Here is a 21,414-nt window from a genome sequence, read left to right as displayed (position 1 = left end):
TTGTTTACCTGTTATAGGGGGAGAGTTGTTGAGTTTTCCTGAGTTAAACAAATTGAACTTATCTTAACTGGCTTGTTCTTTCTTTTTTTTTTGGACACACTTGGTTTGGTTACGCTGGTTGGAATAAATCATCTTTTTAGTAATTGAACAAGTGTCTGAGTCTCCCTCTTATCACCTTTCTTAATACTGTGGTTAATCTTCCTCAAACACACTGTTTAATCATCTGCTACTAAGATGTTTGACTTCATACCTGATGTGTCATGTGACACCTGCACGGCCACTTTAAGATGAAACAAAGTCCAGGAGCCTGAACCATGAAGCCAGATTAGTGAGTTAGCAGCTGTTTCACTAGCAATGACCACCCCATCAAGACGATGTGTTTAAAAGATTTATTAGGAAAAATGATTTATGTGCGAAGTTCTTCAACTTGCTGACTGCGTTGTGGGGAAGCTTATAGGGAATCAGCCATAGTAGCCAGGCAACGAAACCCCCTCAGGACCTTATGAAGGAGAAAATGAATCAGGTAGAAACAGAAAGATAGAAAAAAGCGGGGGAGGGGCGCAGAATACAGTAGTCAGTCAATCAATCAATCAATCTTTATTTGTATAGCGCCAAATCACAACAAAGTCATCTCAAGGCACTTTACACATAGAGCAGGTTCTAAACCGTACTCTCCAGGTTTAATTTAAAGAGACCCAACATTCCCACATGAGCAAGCACTTAGCGACAATGGCAAGAAAAAACTCCCCTTTAACAGGAAGAAACCTCAGGCAGAACCAGGCTCAAAGTGGGCGGCCATCTGCCTCGACCGGTTGGGGTAGAGAGAAGAGAGAAGCACATTGAAAATAAACATTGAAGCTAGAAGGTCCGGGACTGGAATCTGTCATCCGGACGTCTACAGGCCCAGATTACCTGTGAGACGAGAAAGCACAGACAACTCCGGGGAAGAAGTTTAGGTTATTGATGCATTAATAGTACATGAATGTTAATGGATATAGATGGATGGATAGAGAGAGAGAGAGGAGAGAGGAGCTCAGTGCATCATGGGAGTAGGAGTCCCCCGGCAGTCTAAGCCTATAGCAGCATAAACTAGGAGCTGGTCCAGGACAAGCCTGGCCGGCCCTAACTATAAGCTTTGGAGTGAAAGACAAACATTACTGTGACAAAAATGAGATAAAAGGACATGAATTTATTCTTACGTGTCCTTTTTGTAGTTTGTTTCATGTCCCATTTGAAACATGGAGGCCTTTACTGCAGCCGGCCACCAGGGGGTGATCCAGATATTTTGGATTCACTTTTGGGGGGCTGTCATAATGTCCATGTTTATATACAGTCAATAAATGTTACCCACTGTCTACACACTTTTATGTTGCTCCTTTTCTATGCTATTCCATAGCAGACATTCCAGTTTTCCCCATTAGCTTAAATATGCTAGTGTTCCCATGTCCCAGAATATTTCAAGATACCACTTTCTTAAACTTTTCCTTGGTAGTCCTAACATACAGTTTTCTATTGTAAATTTCTCAAACAGTATCACTGGCACAACTTCCCAACAATATTCTGTGGTTCCTTTTTCTATGATATTCTATAATAACCCTTTAATATTAGATGACTGAACATACATTATTCCATGGTACACATTACAATAGATATTACCCTTCATCTACAATATTTCATGTTGCCCTTCACATAAAGTATTCCATGAGATCTGTTCAGAGGAATATTCCAGAGATTTTACTAAGTTACATTTTGACTCTCATTATTCAACCTAAAGATCTGTTTAAATAAAGTTGGTGCAACAGCAGTCCCCATTTCCCCCTAAGTAATGAGTAAATACTTTGGTATGAAACACAACCTGTGTTACTTTGATGGCAAAGCTCCGCCCCTCACCTGACTCACCTGAGACAAACCAGGAAACAGTTTATTGTTGGTCTCTAAAGAGACACACAGACTGAAAAACAGACTCAGATTCACCTTCAGACCAAACTAACAACTTCCTCTGAGTGAGTACAGCTACAGGAGAGAAAAGTGGAAAACTAGAACTCTGCTGCTTCAACCTGCTGACTCTCCACACACTGAAGGTGAGTTTGACTAAAAACTGGAGTCACACTGAAAGTAAATGTCAGTGAAGTAGTAGAGGAGGGAGGGGAACCATGACTGACTGTACTTTCTGTCTGCTGTGTTTTCAGCTTCACTCAGAGACTAAATGGCTTCCAGATCAGAGGAGGATCTCTGCTGTCCGGTCTGTCGTGACGTCTTCATAGATCCTGTTATTCTGTCATGTAGCCACAGCTTCTGTAAAGACTGTCTGAAGAGCTGGTGGAGAGAGAACCCAACACGTGAGTGTCCAGTTTGTAAGAGAAGATCTTCTAAGGAAAAACCACTGCGTAACCTGGCGTTAAAGAACCTGTGTGAGTCCTTCTTACAGGACAGAGATCAGAGAGCTTCAGAGGATCTCTGCAGTCTGCACTCTGAGAAACTCAAACTCTTCTGTCTGGACCATCAGCAGCCAGTGTGTGTCGTCTGCAGAGATTCAGAAAAACACACCAACCACAGATTCAGACCCATCGATGAAGCTGCACCACAACACAAGAAGGAACTTGAGGAAACTCTGAAGCCCTTAAACGAGAAGTTTAGGGTTTGTAAAGAAGTTAAAGTGAAGTTTGATCAAATAGCAGAACACATTAAGGTCCAGGCCCAAAACACAGAAAGGCCGATTAAGGATCAGTTTAAGAAGCTTCACCAGTTTCTAGAAGAGGAAGAGGAGGCCAGGATGGCTGCTCTGAGGGAGGAAGAGGAGCAGAAGAGTCAGATGATGAAGGAGAAGATGGAGGCTCTGAGCAGAGAGATAGCAGCTCTTTCACACACAGTCAGAGCCACAGAGGAGGAGCTGAGAGCTGAAAACGTCTCATTCCTGAACAACTACAAGGCTGCAGTGGAAAGACTCCAGCGCTGCCCCCTGCTGGATGATCCACAGATGCCCTCAGGAGCTCTGATAGACCAGGCCAAACACCTGGGCAACCTGGCCTTCAACATCTGGAACAACATGAAGGAGATGGTCTCCTACACTCCTGTCATTCTGGATCCAAACACTGCTGGTCCAAGACTCATCCTGTCTGAAGATCTGACCAGTGTGAGATGTGAAGGAAAGATACAGCAGCTTCCTGATAATCCAGAGAGGTTTCGTGATTATTACTTTGTTGTGGCCTCTAAAGGTTTTAACTCAGGGACTCACAGCTGGGATGTCGAGGTTGGAAACAATACATTGTGGGAACTGGGTGTGTTATCAGAGTCTGTTCAGAGGAAGGGAGACATACAGTCTGGATTATGGAGAATAGAGTTCTATAATGATAAATATTCAGCATCTTCACCACCAGCTCCCCCTACTGATCTCCCAGTGAAGAAGAAGCTCCAGAGGATCAGAGTGAATCTGGACTGGAACAGAGGAAATCTGTCGTTCTCTGATCCTGATACTAACACACACATACACACCTTCAAACACACTTTCACTGACACACTGTTTCCATACATTTACACTTTACAAAAAATCCCGCTGACATTTTCTCCACTGAAAGTCTCTGTGACTAAACAACAGGTCTGATAGATGTCTGTAGTTTGGACATAAAGGATAAAGGAGTGTATTCATGTATATCAAACCTGTCTCCTAGAAATTCTGCACAACTAAACTACTACAGCATGATTATATAGTCAATAATCTTTAGTGTTTATATATGTTTTTATTGTCTTATTGTGGGGACTATACTGAGGATGATGTGTCTGTCTAAACAATGTTCACTGATACAAGTAGCATTGTAGTTTACCTGTTATAGGTGGAGAGTTGTTGAGTTTTCCTGAGTTAAACAAATTGAACTTATCTTAAATGGCTTGTTCTTTCTTTTTTTTGGACACACTTGGTTTGTTTACGCTGGTTGGAATAAATCATCTTTTTAGTAATTGAACAAGTGTCTGAGTCTCCCTCTTATCACCTTTCTTAATACTGTGGTTAATCTTCCTCAAACACACTGTTTAATCATCTGCTAGTAAGATGTTTGACTTCATACCTGATGTGTCATGTGACACCTGCACGGCCACTTTAAGATGAAACAAAGTCCAGGAGCCTGAACCATGAAGCCAGATTAGTGAGTTAGCAGCTGTTTCACTAGCAATGACCACCCCATCAAGACGATGTGTTTAAAAGATTTATTAGGAAAAATGATTTATGTGCGAAGTTCTTCAACTTGCTTACTGCGTTGTGGGGAAGCTTATAGGGAATCAGCCATAGTAGCCAGGCAACGAAACCCCCTCAGGACCTTATGAAGGAGAAAATGAATCAGGTAGAAACAGAAAGATAGAAAAAAGCGGGGGAGGGGCGCAGAATACAGGAGTCAATCAATCAATCAATCTTTATTTGCATAGCGCCAAATCACAACAAAGTCATCTCAAGGCACTTTACAAATAGAGCAGGTCTAAACCGTACTCTCCAGGTTTAATTTAAAGAGACCCAACATTCCCACATGAGCAAGCACTTAGCGACAATGGCAAGAAAAAACTCCCTTTTAACAGGAAGAAATCTCAGGCAGAACCAGGCTCAAAGTGGGCGGCCATCTGCCTCGATCAGTTGGGGTAGAGAGAAGAGAAAAGCACATTGAAAATAAACATTGAAGCTAGAAGGTCCGGGACTGGAATCTGTCATCCGGACGTCTACAGGCCCAGATTACCTGTGAGACGAGAAAGCACAGACAACTCCGGGGAAGAAGTTTAGGTTATTGATGCATTAATAGTACATGAATGTTAATGGATATAGATGGATGGATAGAGAGAGAGAGAGAGGAGAGAGGAGCTCATTGCATCATGGGAGTAGGAGTCCCCCGGCAGTCTAAGCCTATAGCAGCATAAACTACGAGTAGGTCCAGGACAAGCCTTGCCGGCCCTAACTATAAGCTTTGGAGTGAAAGACAAACATTACTGTGACAAAAATGAGATAAAAGGACATGAATTTATTCTTACGTGTCCTTTTTGTAGTTTGTTTCATGTCCCATTTGAAACATGGAGGCCTTTACTGCAGCCGGCCACCAGGGGGTGATCCAGATATTTTGGATTCACTTTTGGGGGGCTGTCATAATGTCCATGTTTATATACAGTCAATAAATGTTACCCACTGTCTACACACTTTTATGTTGCTCCTTTTCTATGATATTCCATAGCAGACATTCCAGTTTTCCCCATTAGCTTAAATATGCTAGTGTTCCCATGTCCCAGAATATTTCAAGATACCACTTTCTTAAACTTTTCCTTGGTAGTCCTAACATACAGTTTTCTATTGTAAATTTCTCAAACAGTATCACTGGCACAACTTCCCAACAATATTCTGTGGTTCCTTTTTCTATGATATTCTATAATAACCCTTTAATATTAGATGACTGAACATACATTATTCCATGGTACACCTTACAATAGATATTACCCTTCATCTACAATATTTCATGTTGCCCTTCACATAAAGTATTCCATGAGATCTGTTCAGAGGAATATTCCAGAGATTTTACTAAGTTACATTTTGACTCTCATTATTCAACCTAAAGATCTGTTTAAATAAAGTTGGTGCAACAGCAGTCCCCATTTCCCCCTAAGTAATGAGTAAATACTTTGGTATGAAACACAACCTGTGTTACTTTGATGGCAAAGCTCCGCCCCTCACCTGACTCACCTGAGACAAACCAGGAAACAGTTTATTGTTGGTCTCTAAAGAGACACACAGAGTGAAAAAGAGACACAGATCAGATTCACCTTCAGACCAAACTAACAACTTCCTCTGAGTGAGTACAGCTACAGGAGAGAAAAGTGGAAAACTAGAACTCTGCTGCTTCAACCTGCTGACTCTCCACACACTGAAGGTGAGTTTGACTAAAAACTGGAGTCACACTGAAAGTAAATGTCAGTGAAGTTAGTAGAGGAGGGAGGGGAGCCATGACTGACTGTACTTTATGTCTGCTGTGTTTTCAGCTTCACTCAGAGATTAAATGGCTTCCAGATCAGAGAAGGATCTCTGCTGTCCGGTCTGTCGTGACGTCTTCATAGATCCTGTTATTCTGTCATGTAGCCACAGCTTCTGTAAAGACTGTCTGAAGAGCTGGTGGAGAGAGAAACCAACACATGAGTGTCCAGTTTGTAAGAGAAGATCTTCTAAGGAAGAACCACTGCGTAACCTGGCGTTAAAGAACCTGTGTGAGTCCTTATTACAGGACAGAGATCAGAGAGCTTCAGAGGATCTCTGCAGTCTGCACTCTGAGAAACTCAAACTCTTCTGTCTGGACCATCAGCAGCCAGTGTGTGTCGTCTGCAGAGATTCAGAAAAACACACCAACCACAGATTCAGACCCATCGATGAAGCTGCACAACAACACAAGAAGGAACTTGAGGAAACTCTGAAGCCCTTAAACGAGAAGTTTAGGGTATGTAAAGAAGTTAAAGTGAAGTTTGATCAAATAGCAGAACACATTAAGGTCCAGGCCCAAAACACAGAAAGGCCGATTAAGGATCAGTTTAAGAAGCTTCACCAGTTTCTAGAAGAGGAAGAGGAGGCCAGGATGGCTGCTCTGAGGGAGGAAGAAGAGCAGAAGAGTCAGATGATGAAGGAGAAGATGGAGGCTCTGAGCAGAGAGATAGCAGCTCTTTCACACACAGTCAGAGCCACAGAGGAGGAGCTGAGAGCTGAAAACGTCTCATTCCTGAACAACTACAAGGCTGCAGTGGAAAGAGTCCAGCGCTGCCCCCTGCTGGATGATCCACAGCTGCCCTCAGGAGCTCTGATAGACCAGGCCAAACACCTGGGCAACCTGGCCTTCAACATCTGGAACAACATGAAGGAGATGGTCTCCTACACTCCTGTCATTCTGGATCCAAACACTGCTGGTCCAAGACTCATCCTGTCTGAAGATCTGACCAGTGTGAGATGTGAAGGAAAGATACAGCAGCTTCCTGATAATCCAGAAAGGTTTCGTGATTATTACTTTGTCGTGGCCTCTAAAGGTTTTAACTCAGGGACTCACAGCTGGGATGTCGAGGTTGGAAACAATACATTTTGGGAACTGGGTGTGTTATCAGAGTCTGTTCAGAGGAAGGGAAACATACAGTCTGGATTATGGAGAATAGAGTTCTATAATGATAAATATTCAGCATCTTCACCACCAGCTCCCCCTACTGATCTCCCAGTGAAGAAGAAGCTCCAGAGGATCAGAGTGAATCTGGACTGGAACAGAGGAAATCTGTCGTTCTCTGATCCTGATACTAACACACACATACACACCTTCACACACACTTTCACTGACACAATGTTTCCATTCATTCTCACTGTAGATACTTTCCCACTGACCTTTTCTCCACTGAAGGTCTCTGTGACTAAACAACAGGTCTGATGTCTGTAGTTTGGACATAAAGGATAAAGGAGTGTATTCATGTATATCAAACTTGTCTCCTAGAAATTCTGCACAACTAAACTACTACAGAATGATTATATATTCAATAATCTTTAGTGTTTATATATGTTTTTATTGTCTTATTGTGAGGACTATACTGTTGATGATGAGTCTGTGTAAACAATGTTCACTGATACAAGTAGCATTGTAGTTTACCTGTTATATGTGTGATGAATATGGTTCAGCCTGGACAGAATGGTGGGTCTGTTTAGGTGGAGAGTTGTTGTTGTTGTTTTTGGACACACTTGTTTTGGTTACCCTACTTCTGCATGCCATCTCACTATCGATATCGCTTCCAACGCCACAGAGACCGGCTTGGATTTGCTGCATTTGTAGTGCCTGAAATGACCGTATAATGTTCTATAACCCCCTCCCCCATTGGATTGTTGACGACCACATGTAGATGATGATGGAGGTGTAGCCTACATGGATATATTTGGGTTTCTGATTTTGACAGTGTCATTTGGATTAATAGTTTGTTATATTATGTTTCTGTTTCAGGGGATTGTGTTCGATTAATCAGTAAAATAGTAAATCCAGATGCCAATCCAATGGATGACATTAGTGCGCCATCTAGTGGATGTAAATTATAGTGATTCAGGACACTTGATATGGCGAAGGCGCCTCAATCGTCTTTTTTTTTGTTAATTAACTGTATTACCATTATGTTTTTAGACCATACTTCAAAAATTAAGAATGAAGATTAAACTTTGCTGGACAAATTTCAACTGTCTCTTTCATCCTTGACCAGGTGTACATGGTGGCTGAAATTCATCATTAACCCTTGCATAATATTCAGGGTCTAATATGACCCAGTGTTATATACTTCAGACAAAAAACATCACAACCTAAAAACTTTTCTTTCAGACAGAAATTTGATAACCTTTCCTTAAATGACCCAGAATATACAAAAATGGAAATATTTCAACTTTTTATTAACATTTTTGTGCAACTGATATGCATTTTTGTTGAAAACCACCATTAAAAAAAACCCCTGTTTATTCACATTGAATTGAAATTGGTATGTAACGTTGGACCCAGGTGGGGAGTTCCGGTCCTCTGAAATGAGGCCAACGTAGAAGTAACTTAAAACTGCATTCTATCAAAAGGCCACCAGGGGGCGACCGTTTTGGTGTCAAAAGGACTTCCGTCTCTATACAAGTCAATGGAGAATTCACCAACTTCTCACTTGATTTCTAACCTCAGTAAACGTTTTCAAAATGTGTTTATGGTCTCAATCGCTAGTTTAAAGCCTTCTTCAATGCAGTATGATGTTCATTTGGGACATTTTGGCCTCCCTGATTTTATATGTGACGATAAAGCAGGGTATGCATTAGGGCGTGGCTACGTGGTGATTGACAGGTTGATTGGTTCACAGGTTCAGGAGGGCGCCTCATGCTCCTCCTGATGCCCATATAAGTAGAATCCCTGTTTTTATTTTTCCCAGCATGCACCTGAAATTTTCACATCCGATACTATTGGCCTCCGAGCAGCAGTCCACAAACCAATAGGTGAAGTCATGGATGTTACGTCCATTTCTTATATACAGTCTATGGTTGGACCCAATATATAGTGTGATTGTAAATGATTTTTCTCCATCAACAAAAAGCCTAAAACCTGAAGAATCCACTATCTCTCCTCTATTATGTATAGAGATATAAGCAGATATTGTGAAATGCCAGAACATGAGCAGTATGTAAGGGTTAAAGAACTTCACTATTTCAAACCTTTGGAATAAGAACTCTCTCTTCCTGCTGTTTGTTCAGATTATGTCGTTTGCTGAAAAGAAATCAATGAAAAGTTGAGGATTAGGAACACATGCAAAGAGGAGCTGTGACGCCGAGTGAAGGGAAAGGATAAACAGCAGGATCAGTCTCAGGGTGGGGCTGCAACCTCTCTAACAAACATGATTTCACACATAAACATTCTCGCTACCTCGCTCTACCTTTCCTGTACAGTCAGGAGGGAAAAATCAGTGTCAGATTCAATGTGTAAGTTACAGCAGGACAGATGCTCTCCAGGTTCTGCACGTCGACTTGCTCTTAATGTGAGGGTTTAATATTCAGGACAGAGATGCTCTCTCATTAAGATCAGTGTGATCAGACAGCAGGCTGGTGATAGCAGAGGAGGGCTGATTGTGCTGTATTTGAGACATACACACTCACACACACACACACACACACACACACACACACACACACACACATACACACTGCAGGGGCGTCTGATTAGATCTCGTCTCTAGATGGTTTCGATCAGTTTGCAGCTTTTCACAGCAGCCGACGCAGAGCTCTTGCTGCGACGGCTCACCATACACTCCCTCTCATGTTGCTGCTGCATTTTAATACTGTGCAGATATGAAGCCCTCGCCTCATGCTGCAGAATTACAAAGCAGGGACGGTGATTGATTATGCATTGCCTCTTGACTGCTTTCACAGGACCAGCAGAGGAAACTGCTTAACCAGTTTTGCCAGACGCCCAACCGACTGCACCACATCACTCCTGACCGTCTAACCCACATTGATATGCATTTAAATTGGCTGCCATTTCCACAAGTGGTTCACACACTGAGACAGAGAGCAAGAAGGGAGGGGGAGTGTTTCCGGAGAACTGAGCCAGTGTAAAATAAATGAGCATTTTGCTGCTTCAAATCAACTCACTTATTACATGTTTGTCATCTGTGAGACAGAATAATTGTGCCATGTCTCTGTGAGGAAAAGGTCGGTTGACACATGTGGAAAAGCTTCACGTGGCTCCAAAAAAAACCTGCAATTCTCCTGGATGCTTGACAGTTTAATTCCACTGTTGGATTTATTCTCCTCAACCTTAATTGGCTTCTGTGTCTCCTGTTTGATGTATAAGAAATTCAACTTAAAACAGCGTCCACTTATCCTCTATTGTTGCTGAACCATGTCTGTACATATGTATGAAAGTGATCTTAGACTGAAGTAAAACAAACCCCCTGCTGAAGCTCTTACCTGTTCTCACTGTCCCTGCTGTGATGAGCCTTTTCTAAACAGTCTCCACTGCTTCACTGTGTCTGAATCATGTCTGTATTCCTCCACTGTGTCCTGCAGAGCCTCAATAAGGTCTGAAGCCTCACAGTGGATAGATCAATGCTGTGTGCTTGAAGCATGTCAGAGAGCAGCTTTTGTTCTCCAAGACTTTTCCTTGAATATCACCAGGGTCCCGATAAAAGATCAATTTGTGTAAGTAAGCACGATGGATCCACATATCTGTCCTCGTTAATGCAGCAGGTGGCCTGAGTGTGATTCTTTATTCTCACTGAAGGAGCCTTCACACTGTGTGGTTTTGCTCTATCTGATATGAAAGTTGAGAATCGTGAGAGAAACGTGATGAAATCTTTGTCCAAATTCAAAACGGTGTCTTAGATCTCACTGTGAGGCTCTTCCTCTGATGGTGGATTTGAAGTTTTGGAGACTAAAATTCTGTCAGAGTCAGAAATGTACTGCTGCTATGACCCAGAATCACAATACGCCAGGTACAGGTGCAGGTTTTCAATAAGGTTTAGGGGGAAATACACTAGTTCTCCTTACATGCATACAATACATACATGGGTCAATGAGATGTGTTAGTGTCCATGTGGTTTAGCTTAAATTTAAAGGGTTAAAATGATAAAATAAACGTATGAATAACTTGCACACATTCTTTTTTTGTGGACCCAGCATCAAATTTCTGCTTTTAATCCATTTAGAGAGAATATATTAGAGGATTATGGCAAAAATGTCTAAGTGGTGTAACCATAAAAACTTTGTACCAAATAATTCAACTTGCTTAAAAACAGTAAATTGTCAATAAAACACCATATCAACTAGTTTAACATGATCTTACATTATAACTTTTATATTAAATAAAGGTAATGGAATACAATTGTTCTAAATATAACATTTACTCTGGTAACCATGGAGATCAGGAACCATTTAAGTCCACTTAAATACACTGTAGGTGATAAAATATGTAATATTTATCATTCTTTTGTGGTTACACCATTTGACATTTTCAGGTAAAAAAACGAAATGGTGGCCGAGGACGTTGTAACTACGGTGAACATCACTGCATTATACACATGTACATCATACATGTGTTTTTTACACTAAGCTTTACTATACTTGTAGAAAATCCCCACCTCCTTCCACCATATCTCACTCTAGCTCCGCCCCCAGAGGCAATTTAGGCAGCCAGCTCACCTGTGTCAGCCTTTTTCCCTCTCTGGAGAACAAAGGAGCTGGCTGACCTACCTCCCTACCTACACATGAGTTTAAGTTGTGTATTTGATGTAAGTTACTTATGTTTCCATATGATTAACCTGTTTAGTAATTATGATAGATTATGTCTACCTCTTTAGTTTGAGTAATGTTTCTTCTCTTTGATATCTTAGGTTGATTGTTAGTCATTATTATACATACCTTTTGATTTATGATTTCCTGTATTGTTCTTATTGCCAGATACAAACTAGCTTAAGCAATAAAATGACTGGAACTGGATCCTCTTTGTCATGTGCTTGTTGTTTTAACAAACAACCCATTGCGTTGATCTATTATCCTGTAAACCAACCCTCCATCATCACTAGTCCAATATTTTACAATACTGTTGTCACATATAAACCATCAGTAGGTTCATTGGGTTAATTTAGGAGTCTGATGTCCTTGGATGAGATCATGCTCAGTGTATTCTGGTTATTGTCGGATCTAGATTCCCCTCAGAGCGACAGGTGAACCTACAGACCTGCCTGTCTGTGGCTGGCTGATACCACAGTATTGATTTAGCATTTCTGTCCTAGCTGACAGACCCTCCAGATGTTGAAGACATAAATTAGATACACAAAACAGCAAATGAGTCCCAAATTTCTCTCTCATACTTGATTAGGAGACAAATTGAATTTGTTAGTAAGATTAAATTTATCACCTCCTGCGGGGAAAGTGTGATGTTGCGAACATCCGTCAAGACATGCAGCATATGGAGTCGGCTGTATCTGCTGTATATCTGCAACAAGTCTGCCTGCTGAGCACTTGTGGCTGACTGTTAAAGGACAGGGACACTTCAGGGACTCACAAATCACACTGGTGCTTAATTCTGAGAGTGGCGTACTAACTGCCACCAACACACACACACACACACACACACACACACACACACACACACACACACACACACACACACACACACACACACACACACACACACTAGCAACCACTCAGACACCACATCCACTTAAATAGTAACTGAGCTCATTTTCCAAGAACGGGCGAGTCAATTATGAGCTCTATTTGCTGCAAATCCCGGTGGAAGGAAAAGGAAAACACAAAGTCAATCAGCTGAATGATCCCCTCCCTAAAGCTGTGTGGAGAGACATCAGGAGGCCCAGGAGGGAGAGAGGCAGAGAGAGAGGGATGGAGGGATGGGACACACTTATCTCACTAATGTATCCCACTCAGCAAACCAGAAGGTCTGCTGAGTGGGACACTGAGGATTCAGCAAAACAAAGATAAAAGTCAGTTTTGGGACAGTCTGACTCACTGGGCTGTGAGTTATAATCCTACCATTAGCCGATTATTTAGGGAGGAATTCTCCTTCCTCTCTGCTGCCTGCATGTTGTATTAAAATCCTCCCACATGCTGAATATAGCAAGTTATGTTGGTCTTTTTTAATCAGTAACAGATGAATACTCTAGTCGATATACGTCTTTTACTGTTTAATGTGGTATTTTCCTTGTGGGGATTTAGATATTTTAATACCAGGCACTAGTTAGACATTATTAGAAAGGCACTGCTGCAAAAAGAAAAGGGATATGTATTGATGTATGAATAACCGAATATTCACTGCATGCCGACATTCACAAGAGCTAAATAGATAATGCATCAAAACATAACTTTCAATATTCATAACAAACAAGCTTAAACTGCACAAACTTGTGTTAATTTAAAAGATAATCAGCCTTCATTTCTTTACAGAAACACATTAACTAAAAGAATAAATCTTACATTTCAATAAAAATATAACAGCATAAACAACGCTGAGCATTTCCTTTACCATCATGTTAGCAATGAGAGATGTAACGTTAGTTTTCTCTCTGAGACTTTTGTTCCAGATGTTGACGTACTAGTTTGGTGATTAGCGTCAGTTCCGTCTCCCTCAGTAACCGTCACAGCAGCTTTTTGTCCATGTGAAGCCACCATAGCTCAACTCTGCTCCACATATTTCACACCTGACATTATCCTTTACTTTCTGGAAGCTTTTAAACCACGCTGGACTTTAGTGTGTCTGCATCATGTTCCCTCCAGTCAGCTAGCTAGCAGGATAACTTACTACCATCATGTTCCCTCCAGTCAGCTAGCTAGCAGGCTAACTTACTACCATCATGTTCCCTCCAGTCAGCTAGCTAGCAGGATAACTTACTACCATTATGTTCCCTCCAGTCAGCTAGCTAGCAGGATAACTTACTACCATCATGTTCCCTCCAGTCAGCTAGCTAGCAGGATAACTTTCTACCATCATGTTCCCTCCAGTCAGCTAGCTAGCAGGATAACTTACTACCATCATGTTCCCTCCAGTCAGCTAGCTAGCAGGATAACTTACTACCATCATGTTCCCTCCAGTCAGCTAGCTAGCAGGATAACTTATTACCGAGTCAAAGAAGCCGTGGGCAGCAGTAAACATTCACTCTGTGTTTCAGGTTCTACTGAAACCTGAAGAGTTCGGTTTAGACCTGCTCTGTGTAAAGTGCCTTGAGATGACTTGGTTGTGATTTGGCGCTATAAAAATAAAGATTGATTGACTTCAACACAAGAAGCTTAGAGCTCCTCCTAGTGGCTGAAAGTAGCTGTTAATGAACCTGAATACTAGACTACACAGCTCAGTGACTCAATGCAGCAAGACATCATGGACGTCACAGTTAGACCCTACCCCTCCTTCCCCATGTTAGTTTGATGATGATGATGATGATGATGATGATGATGATGATGATGATGATGATGATGATTAGTTCAGGCAGATAAATAAGTCAATCAGATACTTTGTGTGATGTTCAAATTTAACTTTCCTGGATAAAAGAGAAGGTTTATTTTACTGCTTTATTAGTAATGTGCAGGTAGTTAATGGTTACTTTGTAGGATATTTAACTTTTACAGTTTTAAGTTTGGTTTGGTTGATAAATTCACACTCATTATAGGTTATTTTTATTCATACATATATGTTGTTTTTCTAAACTTCTTATTATATTAGATTCTTCACAAGAAAATACATAGTTTCCAGTTTGTAGTTTTGTGATTTTTCAGTAATTTCCAAACAGTAGCTGCTGTGTAAATGTTTGTTCTCAGGACATTATTATAGTTATAGTTAGTTATACCATTTGGTAACATACGAAAAATGTGGTTGTTATAGTTTTTAAGAAACAACCTAATGTGTTAATATATATATAGACACATAAAACTACACACTGAAAACTTAGTATTTTTTTCAGTTTCAGTTTTAGAAAAAATACCAACTAAACCAACTTAACAGCTTTTGAAGTTGTTTCTTATAATTTGTACCAAAATTGCACCACCCTCTCTATAGAATATCCTAAAAAATAGTGTGTAAAATGTCACCAAAGAGAAACAGATAACTTCACACAAATGTTGTGTTTTTGATAATACTTGTTGAAAAAAAGACTGTAGAGCTTCATGATGAGGAAACAGGAACCTCAGCTGCTTGTTTCTCACAGGAAATATATGATTTTAAGTTTCTGAGGCGAGGGGCTGAGTGATTCTTCTGGGGTCAGGGTGAGGTCAGGATCAGGCTTTGTGGATCCTCCCGGCTTGATACACATCTGCTCGCCTTTGTCCTTTTCATCCTCCTCTCAGTCACATGGCCGTGCCCTCGCCCAGAGAGCAGCGATGTGCAGCCGAGTAGCTACAACACTGACTGCACTACACACACACACACACACACACACAAAGAAAGAAATATAACTTCCAGTTCTGCAGTTAATGCTCCTTCTGCACAGATTTATTGTGCACATGAATCAACATTTCTGTGTTTGCCAGCTGCAGTCCTGATGTTATGAAACCAACAACATGATTGGTTAAAAAAGACAGAAGACAACATATGCTGCGAAGACAAATAGCAACATAAACACCCACAGAGCAACAAGAGAGAAAAACATCAGCTCAGTAATACAGCAATAATATCCACTGTGCTGTACAAGCATGCAAGACAAGGCAACAAAACACAACCAGGTGTGTTTTCGTGTTCCTAATCTTTGGAACACAAACATCTGCAGTGTAGCCGAAATCACTGAACTCCACCTTCACTTGCTGACATCTCAGGAATCAAGAGAAAGCAGCAAATGATGTGGAAAATCAAACTCCCCTTGAACACATACAGACATTTAATAGGACTATGATATGCTCTGAACTTGCAGTAAATTGAAGGTTCTTTCACTCTGAACCTTCAGTTCAAACGAACTCTGCTTCGGTTCATTTGGGCAGGTATGAAAACTGTCAATCAAACTGTCAGTCCGGACAAAACAACCACACAGACCACCTGAGATGAAGGAGAGTCTCTGGGTCTCTGAGGTTGGTTTGTGGTCTGATAGCAAACAGGAAAAACTGGATTTTCTGACAGTAGTTAAGTGATTTTAGCCAAACGCTTAACCTTCTTGTCGTCCTCCCGGGTCAAATTGACCCCACCTGTTTTGACTGTTACTTCTTTCCTTCCTCCATCCCCCTCCCTCCTTCCTTCTTTCCTTCCTTCCTTCCTTCCTCCTTTCTTTCTTTCCTCTGTCCTTCTTTCCTTCCTTCCTTCCTCCCTTTTCTTTCCTCTGTCCTTCATTCCTTCCTTCCTCCCTTCCTCTTTTCCTTTCTCTTTCCCTCCCTCGTTCCTTTTTTCCTCCCTCCCTCCCTCCTACCTTCCTTCCTTCTTTCCTCCGTCCTTCCTTCTTTCCTTTCCTCCCTTCCTTCCACCCTCCTTTCCTTCCTTCCTTCCTTCCTTCCTTCCTTCCTTCCCTTACTTCCTACCTCCCTCCTTTCCTTCTTTCTTCCTTCCTTCCATCCTTCCATCTTTCCTTCCTTCCTTCCTTCGTTCCTTCCTTCCTTCCTTCCTTCCTTCTTTCCGTTACTTCCTACCTCCCTCCTTTCCTTCTTTCTTCCTCCCTTCCTTCCTTCCATCCTTCCATCTTTCCTTCCTTCCTTGACTCGAGGACAACAGGAGGGTTAAATCCAACAGTAACCATGGCGTCCAGCTGCATTAATATGATTGGACGTTTTGCGGCCACACAGCTGCGAATGAGTCAGTGATTGTGAAGCAGCTGAGAACAATCAACTGAAAACAAGCAGAGTTTAAATAATCTACGCTCTAGATAAATAACAGATGTCTCCTTTAATGCCTTAATTACTTTTAATTATTTGATAAGGTGTTGGATTGTGTTGGTTTCCCGCTTTCTGGAGAACCTCTGATTGTCCTGACACCATCCAACACTTTGACTGTTCTTCTCAACAACTCTACCAAATAAACCGCCTGATATTTGATGATTAATTACACTAAATTCTTTAATTAACAAACCAAACGAAGGATAAACTCATGGGAACCCGCTTCGTGTGCAGGCAGGATCTGACTGTGGTTAATGTGAAAATAATGGCAGCATCTGTGGACGCAGGTGTTGCTTCACGTTGTGGGAGTTTGACTGCAGAGCGTGAATGCAGCAGCAGAGACTAGAAAAACTGCTGCCTCATGATAACCTGCTGAGGTGCTTTGTGTCAAACTAATCTCAGCATTTTTCTGCATATTTAAAAAGTAGGATATTTAGAATAATTCTTATCAGATCTAGTCAAAACCATCAAATGTCACCCTGGACTCTGGGACTATTCATAGCAACAGCAGCAGCACGTAATGGTTTGTTAATGCTCGGCTGTGACGCTTTTACAGGGTGAAGATTCATCTGAAATAAGCGAGCAGAAACGAGGCTAATGAGTGTGACAAAAGCAGACTTTGATTGCCAGCCTTTGTTCCGTCTATTGGTCGGAGCGAGAGCAATTAGCGTCGCTCTGACAGCCCATCAGAGCTCTCTAAATTGGATTGTGGTCAGACCCTCACCATCAAACTGACACAGCAGTATTACTTATTTAGTCGAGGCTGTACTTTGTCTTCTTTATGGCGTATTCCAGCATTACGAGAGAGATAGTGGTGAATGAGAAATAAATAAAAAACTCCAATGAAAAAGACAAACCTTAGGGTTAAAACATGGGAGAGGAGAGCTGAGAGGTTACAGCAGAGGATTTATAGAGCAACAGCACCATCTAGTGGCCACCAGCGGCATTACTGGTGAATTTCTAATTGTATTATATGTGGGTTTTTTCATTTGGTTGCATTAGATCCACTAAAACATGCACATTTATCTCACATTAAATACATTTTTAGAGGATTGTGGATTTAGTCCTCCATCACTTCCATTATAAGTGCATTATGAAAGTGCATCTTCTAATGGTCAGTATGAACAAGAGGAATCATTACAGACAGAAAAACACACTTAATGTTAATTTGGGCTCCTGATTGATGGAAAAAGGACACTCAAGAGGTGTTTTAATTGTGCTTCTTCACCACATGTCCGTGGGAAATATTGTACATTTCACAAACATTATTAATGACTTATAATGAGAAGTGGAAGGTGGACATTTGTAAAAAGCCAAAGCTTAGAAACTATATTCAAATCAAAGCTGATTACTATACAGAACCATACATAAAGCTACATTTAGAGAAAAGGAAAAGGTCCTTGTACTCGTACTTTACTGCATTAATTAACAGATGAAGATTTAAAAAATATATGTATGAGCATCTAAATTAAAAGCATTTTTATACAGTAAATGAAACCACCCAACAGTCATAGAAATGAGTAAAATTACCTCTACAGCAGCTGGCTATAGCATTTAAATACCGAGTAGATGCTAGATTAATCCATCAATATATCTATCTTTTATACTTTACAAGAACATTTTACAGCTAATACTTTCAAAATAAATTGTCTATAATTGATTTTGTACAATACTGTATAAGCTGTAAGTGTGTAATGTGTTGGTCACGGTCAAATTATCAGAGATTACGGAGCTTTATAGTGAATTTCAGCTCATTGTTCAACTGTTCTGGTTCACTTTCAGTGCTCTCATAACGTCGTTCTTCAGTGACAGTCACAGGATATATGAAACAGTAATGAAACATATGGGATCCAGGCTAGAACATGTTGTTGTGTGACTCACTCTCTGTATGACAGACTGCAGATGATACATCATCCTCAGAGCAAAGACGAGCCTGAGTTCTTTGAAAATACATTCGGCACAGTGTGTGTTCACTCTAAAGAAAGCTGATACGCCACCAGTATGCAGATCAGGAGAAAATGAGGAGGTTGATGCACTTTGAACAGCAGAGGGAGAGAAACCTGTGATGTTTCAGTGCTGGTGTTACAGTAAAACCAAAAACTCAGCAATGGCAGAACATTTGTGATGCCGTGAATACCGAGTCAGCAGACAGATGCACAGTAGCTGAAATTAAAGAAAATGGTTTGATATAAAAATCTAAACAAAAAGAAAAAAAGAAACATGTTGTCCAAGCCGAGAGCTCCATGGTGACAGCTGGACGACAGGAGGAGGTAAAGATCTCACAACAAGACTTAAAAATTTAAAAAATAATTGGGAGGTGGGGCTGATTGGTATCCAGTCGACAGTGGTGGCACTCCAGCTGCATCAGTTTCTGCCAGGCCTCCAGCAGTGATGCATTTACAGACACGTGTGAGACTGGGTTGTCCTATAGAAAAGAATAGGGCAGAAAAAAACATGTTAAAGATTTCAACCCCTAATCCTTAAGGCTCCATTTTAAGAGACCACTACCAATGGAAACGAGTGGTAGGGTCAAGTGAAGGGAATTAGGATCCAGGCAGCAGGAAGCAGGTAAGAAAGGCTGATTAGAGGGGGGGGGGGGGGGGGGGGGGGGGGGGGGGGTGGAAGTTACTGACTACCTGCACTGTTACATACTTATGGAAGAGTAGTAGGGCCAAAAACTTTTTTTTTAGGGAGGATTTTGTTTTCATTTCTGACTTATATCCAAAACCTAAAACAAAATTCTGACTTTTTTCAAAATTCTGTTCTATTAGGGCCAGGCAAAAAAAAAGTCTGGGACAAGAAAAAAAGAAAAACAATAGGCTTTATGTTATTGATATGATACATTTATCAGTTACGAATACAGTTGCACCACTTCATAAATCACCTTCACTCTCCAAAGACGTTCACACTCCGGCTGCTGGCAGTCAGTCGGTTTGATCCTGCGGTACTGTGGTCAAGCCTCCGCAGTCAGTTGATTTCATTCTTTTTTTGCCTGGTTTTTTATTTTTTTGTGCTGGACTTTTTTTTTTTTTTGTCCCAGACTTTTAAAAAACAAATTTTGCATGGCTTTTTTTTTCTTCTTGTGCTGGACCTTTTTTTTTTTTTTTTTTTGCCTGGCCCTAATACTTCGTCGTAGAATTCTGACTTTTATCTGAGAATTCTGACTTTTTTCCAAAACCTAAAAAACCCTCCCTAAAAAATTTTTTAGGGAGGGTTTTTTTTTTTCCCATTTCTGACTTTAATCTCAGAATTCTGAGAAAAAAAAAATCCTCCCTAAAAAATTTGTTTTTTTTAGGTTTTGAATATTTTTATTTTTTTTTCAGTGGCCCTACTACTCTTCCGTACATACTGCTTCACACACACCTGAACTCTCAGAACCAGTACAGATAAGTGTGTCCTTCAATAATGTGATTTAAAAGTTTGTGTCAAAGCTGAGTAAAAAAAAAAGCTTAGAAATAACCGACAAACTCGTTCCAACTTTTTTGGCACCAGCATGAAGCTTTTAGCATTGATTTAGTGACGTTAGACTCAGGTGTTAAAGTGCTTTTTGTGTTTGAATTAGCAGCTTGAGATGAAAAACAGCAGGTGGTTTCTCTCTTTCTTTTTCTCTGTGGCAGTTTAACAGTTTATTTGTCTGTTTATGTCGTTTACACCCTGCAGCTCCAAACCAAGGAAAATCTCTCTCTCTCTTTCTTTCTTTTTTATAGTTATGTGTTTATTCATACCTTCTTACGGTTCAGCACGCAGCGTCTCTTGTAACACAATCAGCCCATTTATGCGTTGGAATTAATATCATGTCAGAATCAACGAGCACATTTGCAGCAATCTGAGAGGCGACAGTCGGTCATTTCTGCAGAATAAATAAAGAGACAGATGCAGAAACAGCCTCATCAACTCTGACAGAAGCGTAATAATAATTATAATGCAACACCTGCTTATGTTTTATACGTGGTTAGTGATCTGAATCGTTGCATATATTCATCCTGCAGGCTCGTAACAGGCACGCTGTGGAGCATTAAGCTGAGGTAAGAAGTTTACAGGAGATGAGATTCTTCATTCTTGGATGACTTTGACTGAACTTGAAGTGTCTCGTTTTGAAGCATAATTCAAATCTAGTTGTTGTTGGGTTTTTTTTTTTTACTTCTGCTTGGTGTTATTTATGCAAATATACTGCAGTGGGCTTAAATTAGAGTTTGCATGGAAATGGGGCGACTAATCAGGACATGTTTCTGCTTCTGAATCACACTGGAACTATTTTGTGATGAGTAATCCCAATGCTCTAACATCTCCTTCTCTCTTTCTGTGGGGTAAAGTAGTTCTATTTTAAGGTACTAGTACTTTACTGTAGTACAGTTTGAGGTACTAGTACTTTACTGTAGTACAGTTTGAGGTACTTGTACTTTACTGCAGTACAGTTTGAGGTACTAGTACTTTACTGTAGTACAGTTTGAGGTACTTGTACTTTACTGTAGTATTTCCATGTGATGCTACTTTCTACATCTCAGAAGGAAATATTGTACTTTCTACTCCACTACATTTATTTGACAGCTTTAGTTACTTTTCAGATGCAG

The 21,414-nt window shown here is 40.7% G+C and overlaps 2 protein-coding genes across 2 annotated transcripts; both read left to right on the top strand.

Annotated features, from left to right (window-relative positions):
* The first annotated feature begins 2,206 nt into the window (after window positions 1-2,206).
* LOC133978000 (zinc-binding protein A33-like) lies at window positions 2,207-3,601 on the top strand. The gene has a single exon (XM_062416317.1). The coding sequence runs from the start codon at window positions 2,207-2,209 to the stop codon at window positions 3,599-3,601; it is 1,395 nt and encodes a 464-aa protein (XP_062272301.1).
* Window positions 3,602-5,999: 2,398 nt separating this feature from the next.
* On the top strand, window positions 6,000-7,415 carry LOC133977904 (E3 ubiquitin-protein ligase TRIM39-like). The gene has a single exon (XM_062416204.1). The coding sequence runs from the start codon at window positions 6,021-6,023 to the stop codon at window positions 7,413-7,415; it is 1,395 nt and encodes a 464-aa protein (XP_062272188.1). The 5' UTR covers window positions 6,000-6,020.
* Window positions 7,416-21,414: the final 13,999 nt, after the last annotated feature.

Source organism: Scomber scombrus, chromosome 3 (assembly GCF_963691925.1).
Source record: "Scomber scombrus chromosome 3, fScoSco1.1, whole genome shotgun sequence".
NCBI classification, from domain to species: domain Eukaryota; kingdom Metazoa; phylum Chordata; class Actinopteri; order Scombriformes; family Scombridae; genus Scomber; species Scomber scombrus.
Note: the sequence above shows the minus strand (reverse complement) of the source record. Positions and strands in the feature narration are given on the sequence as shown.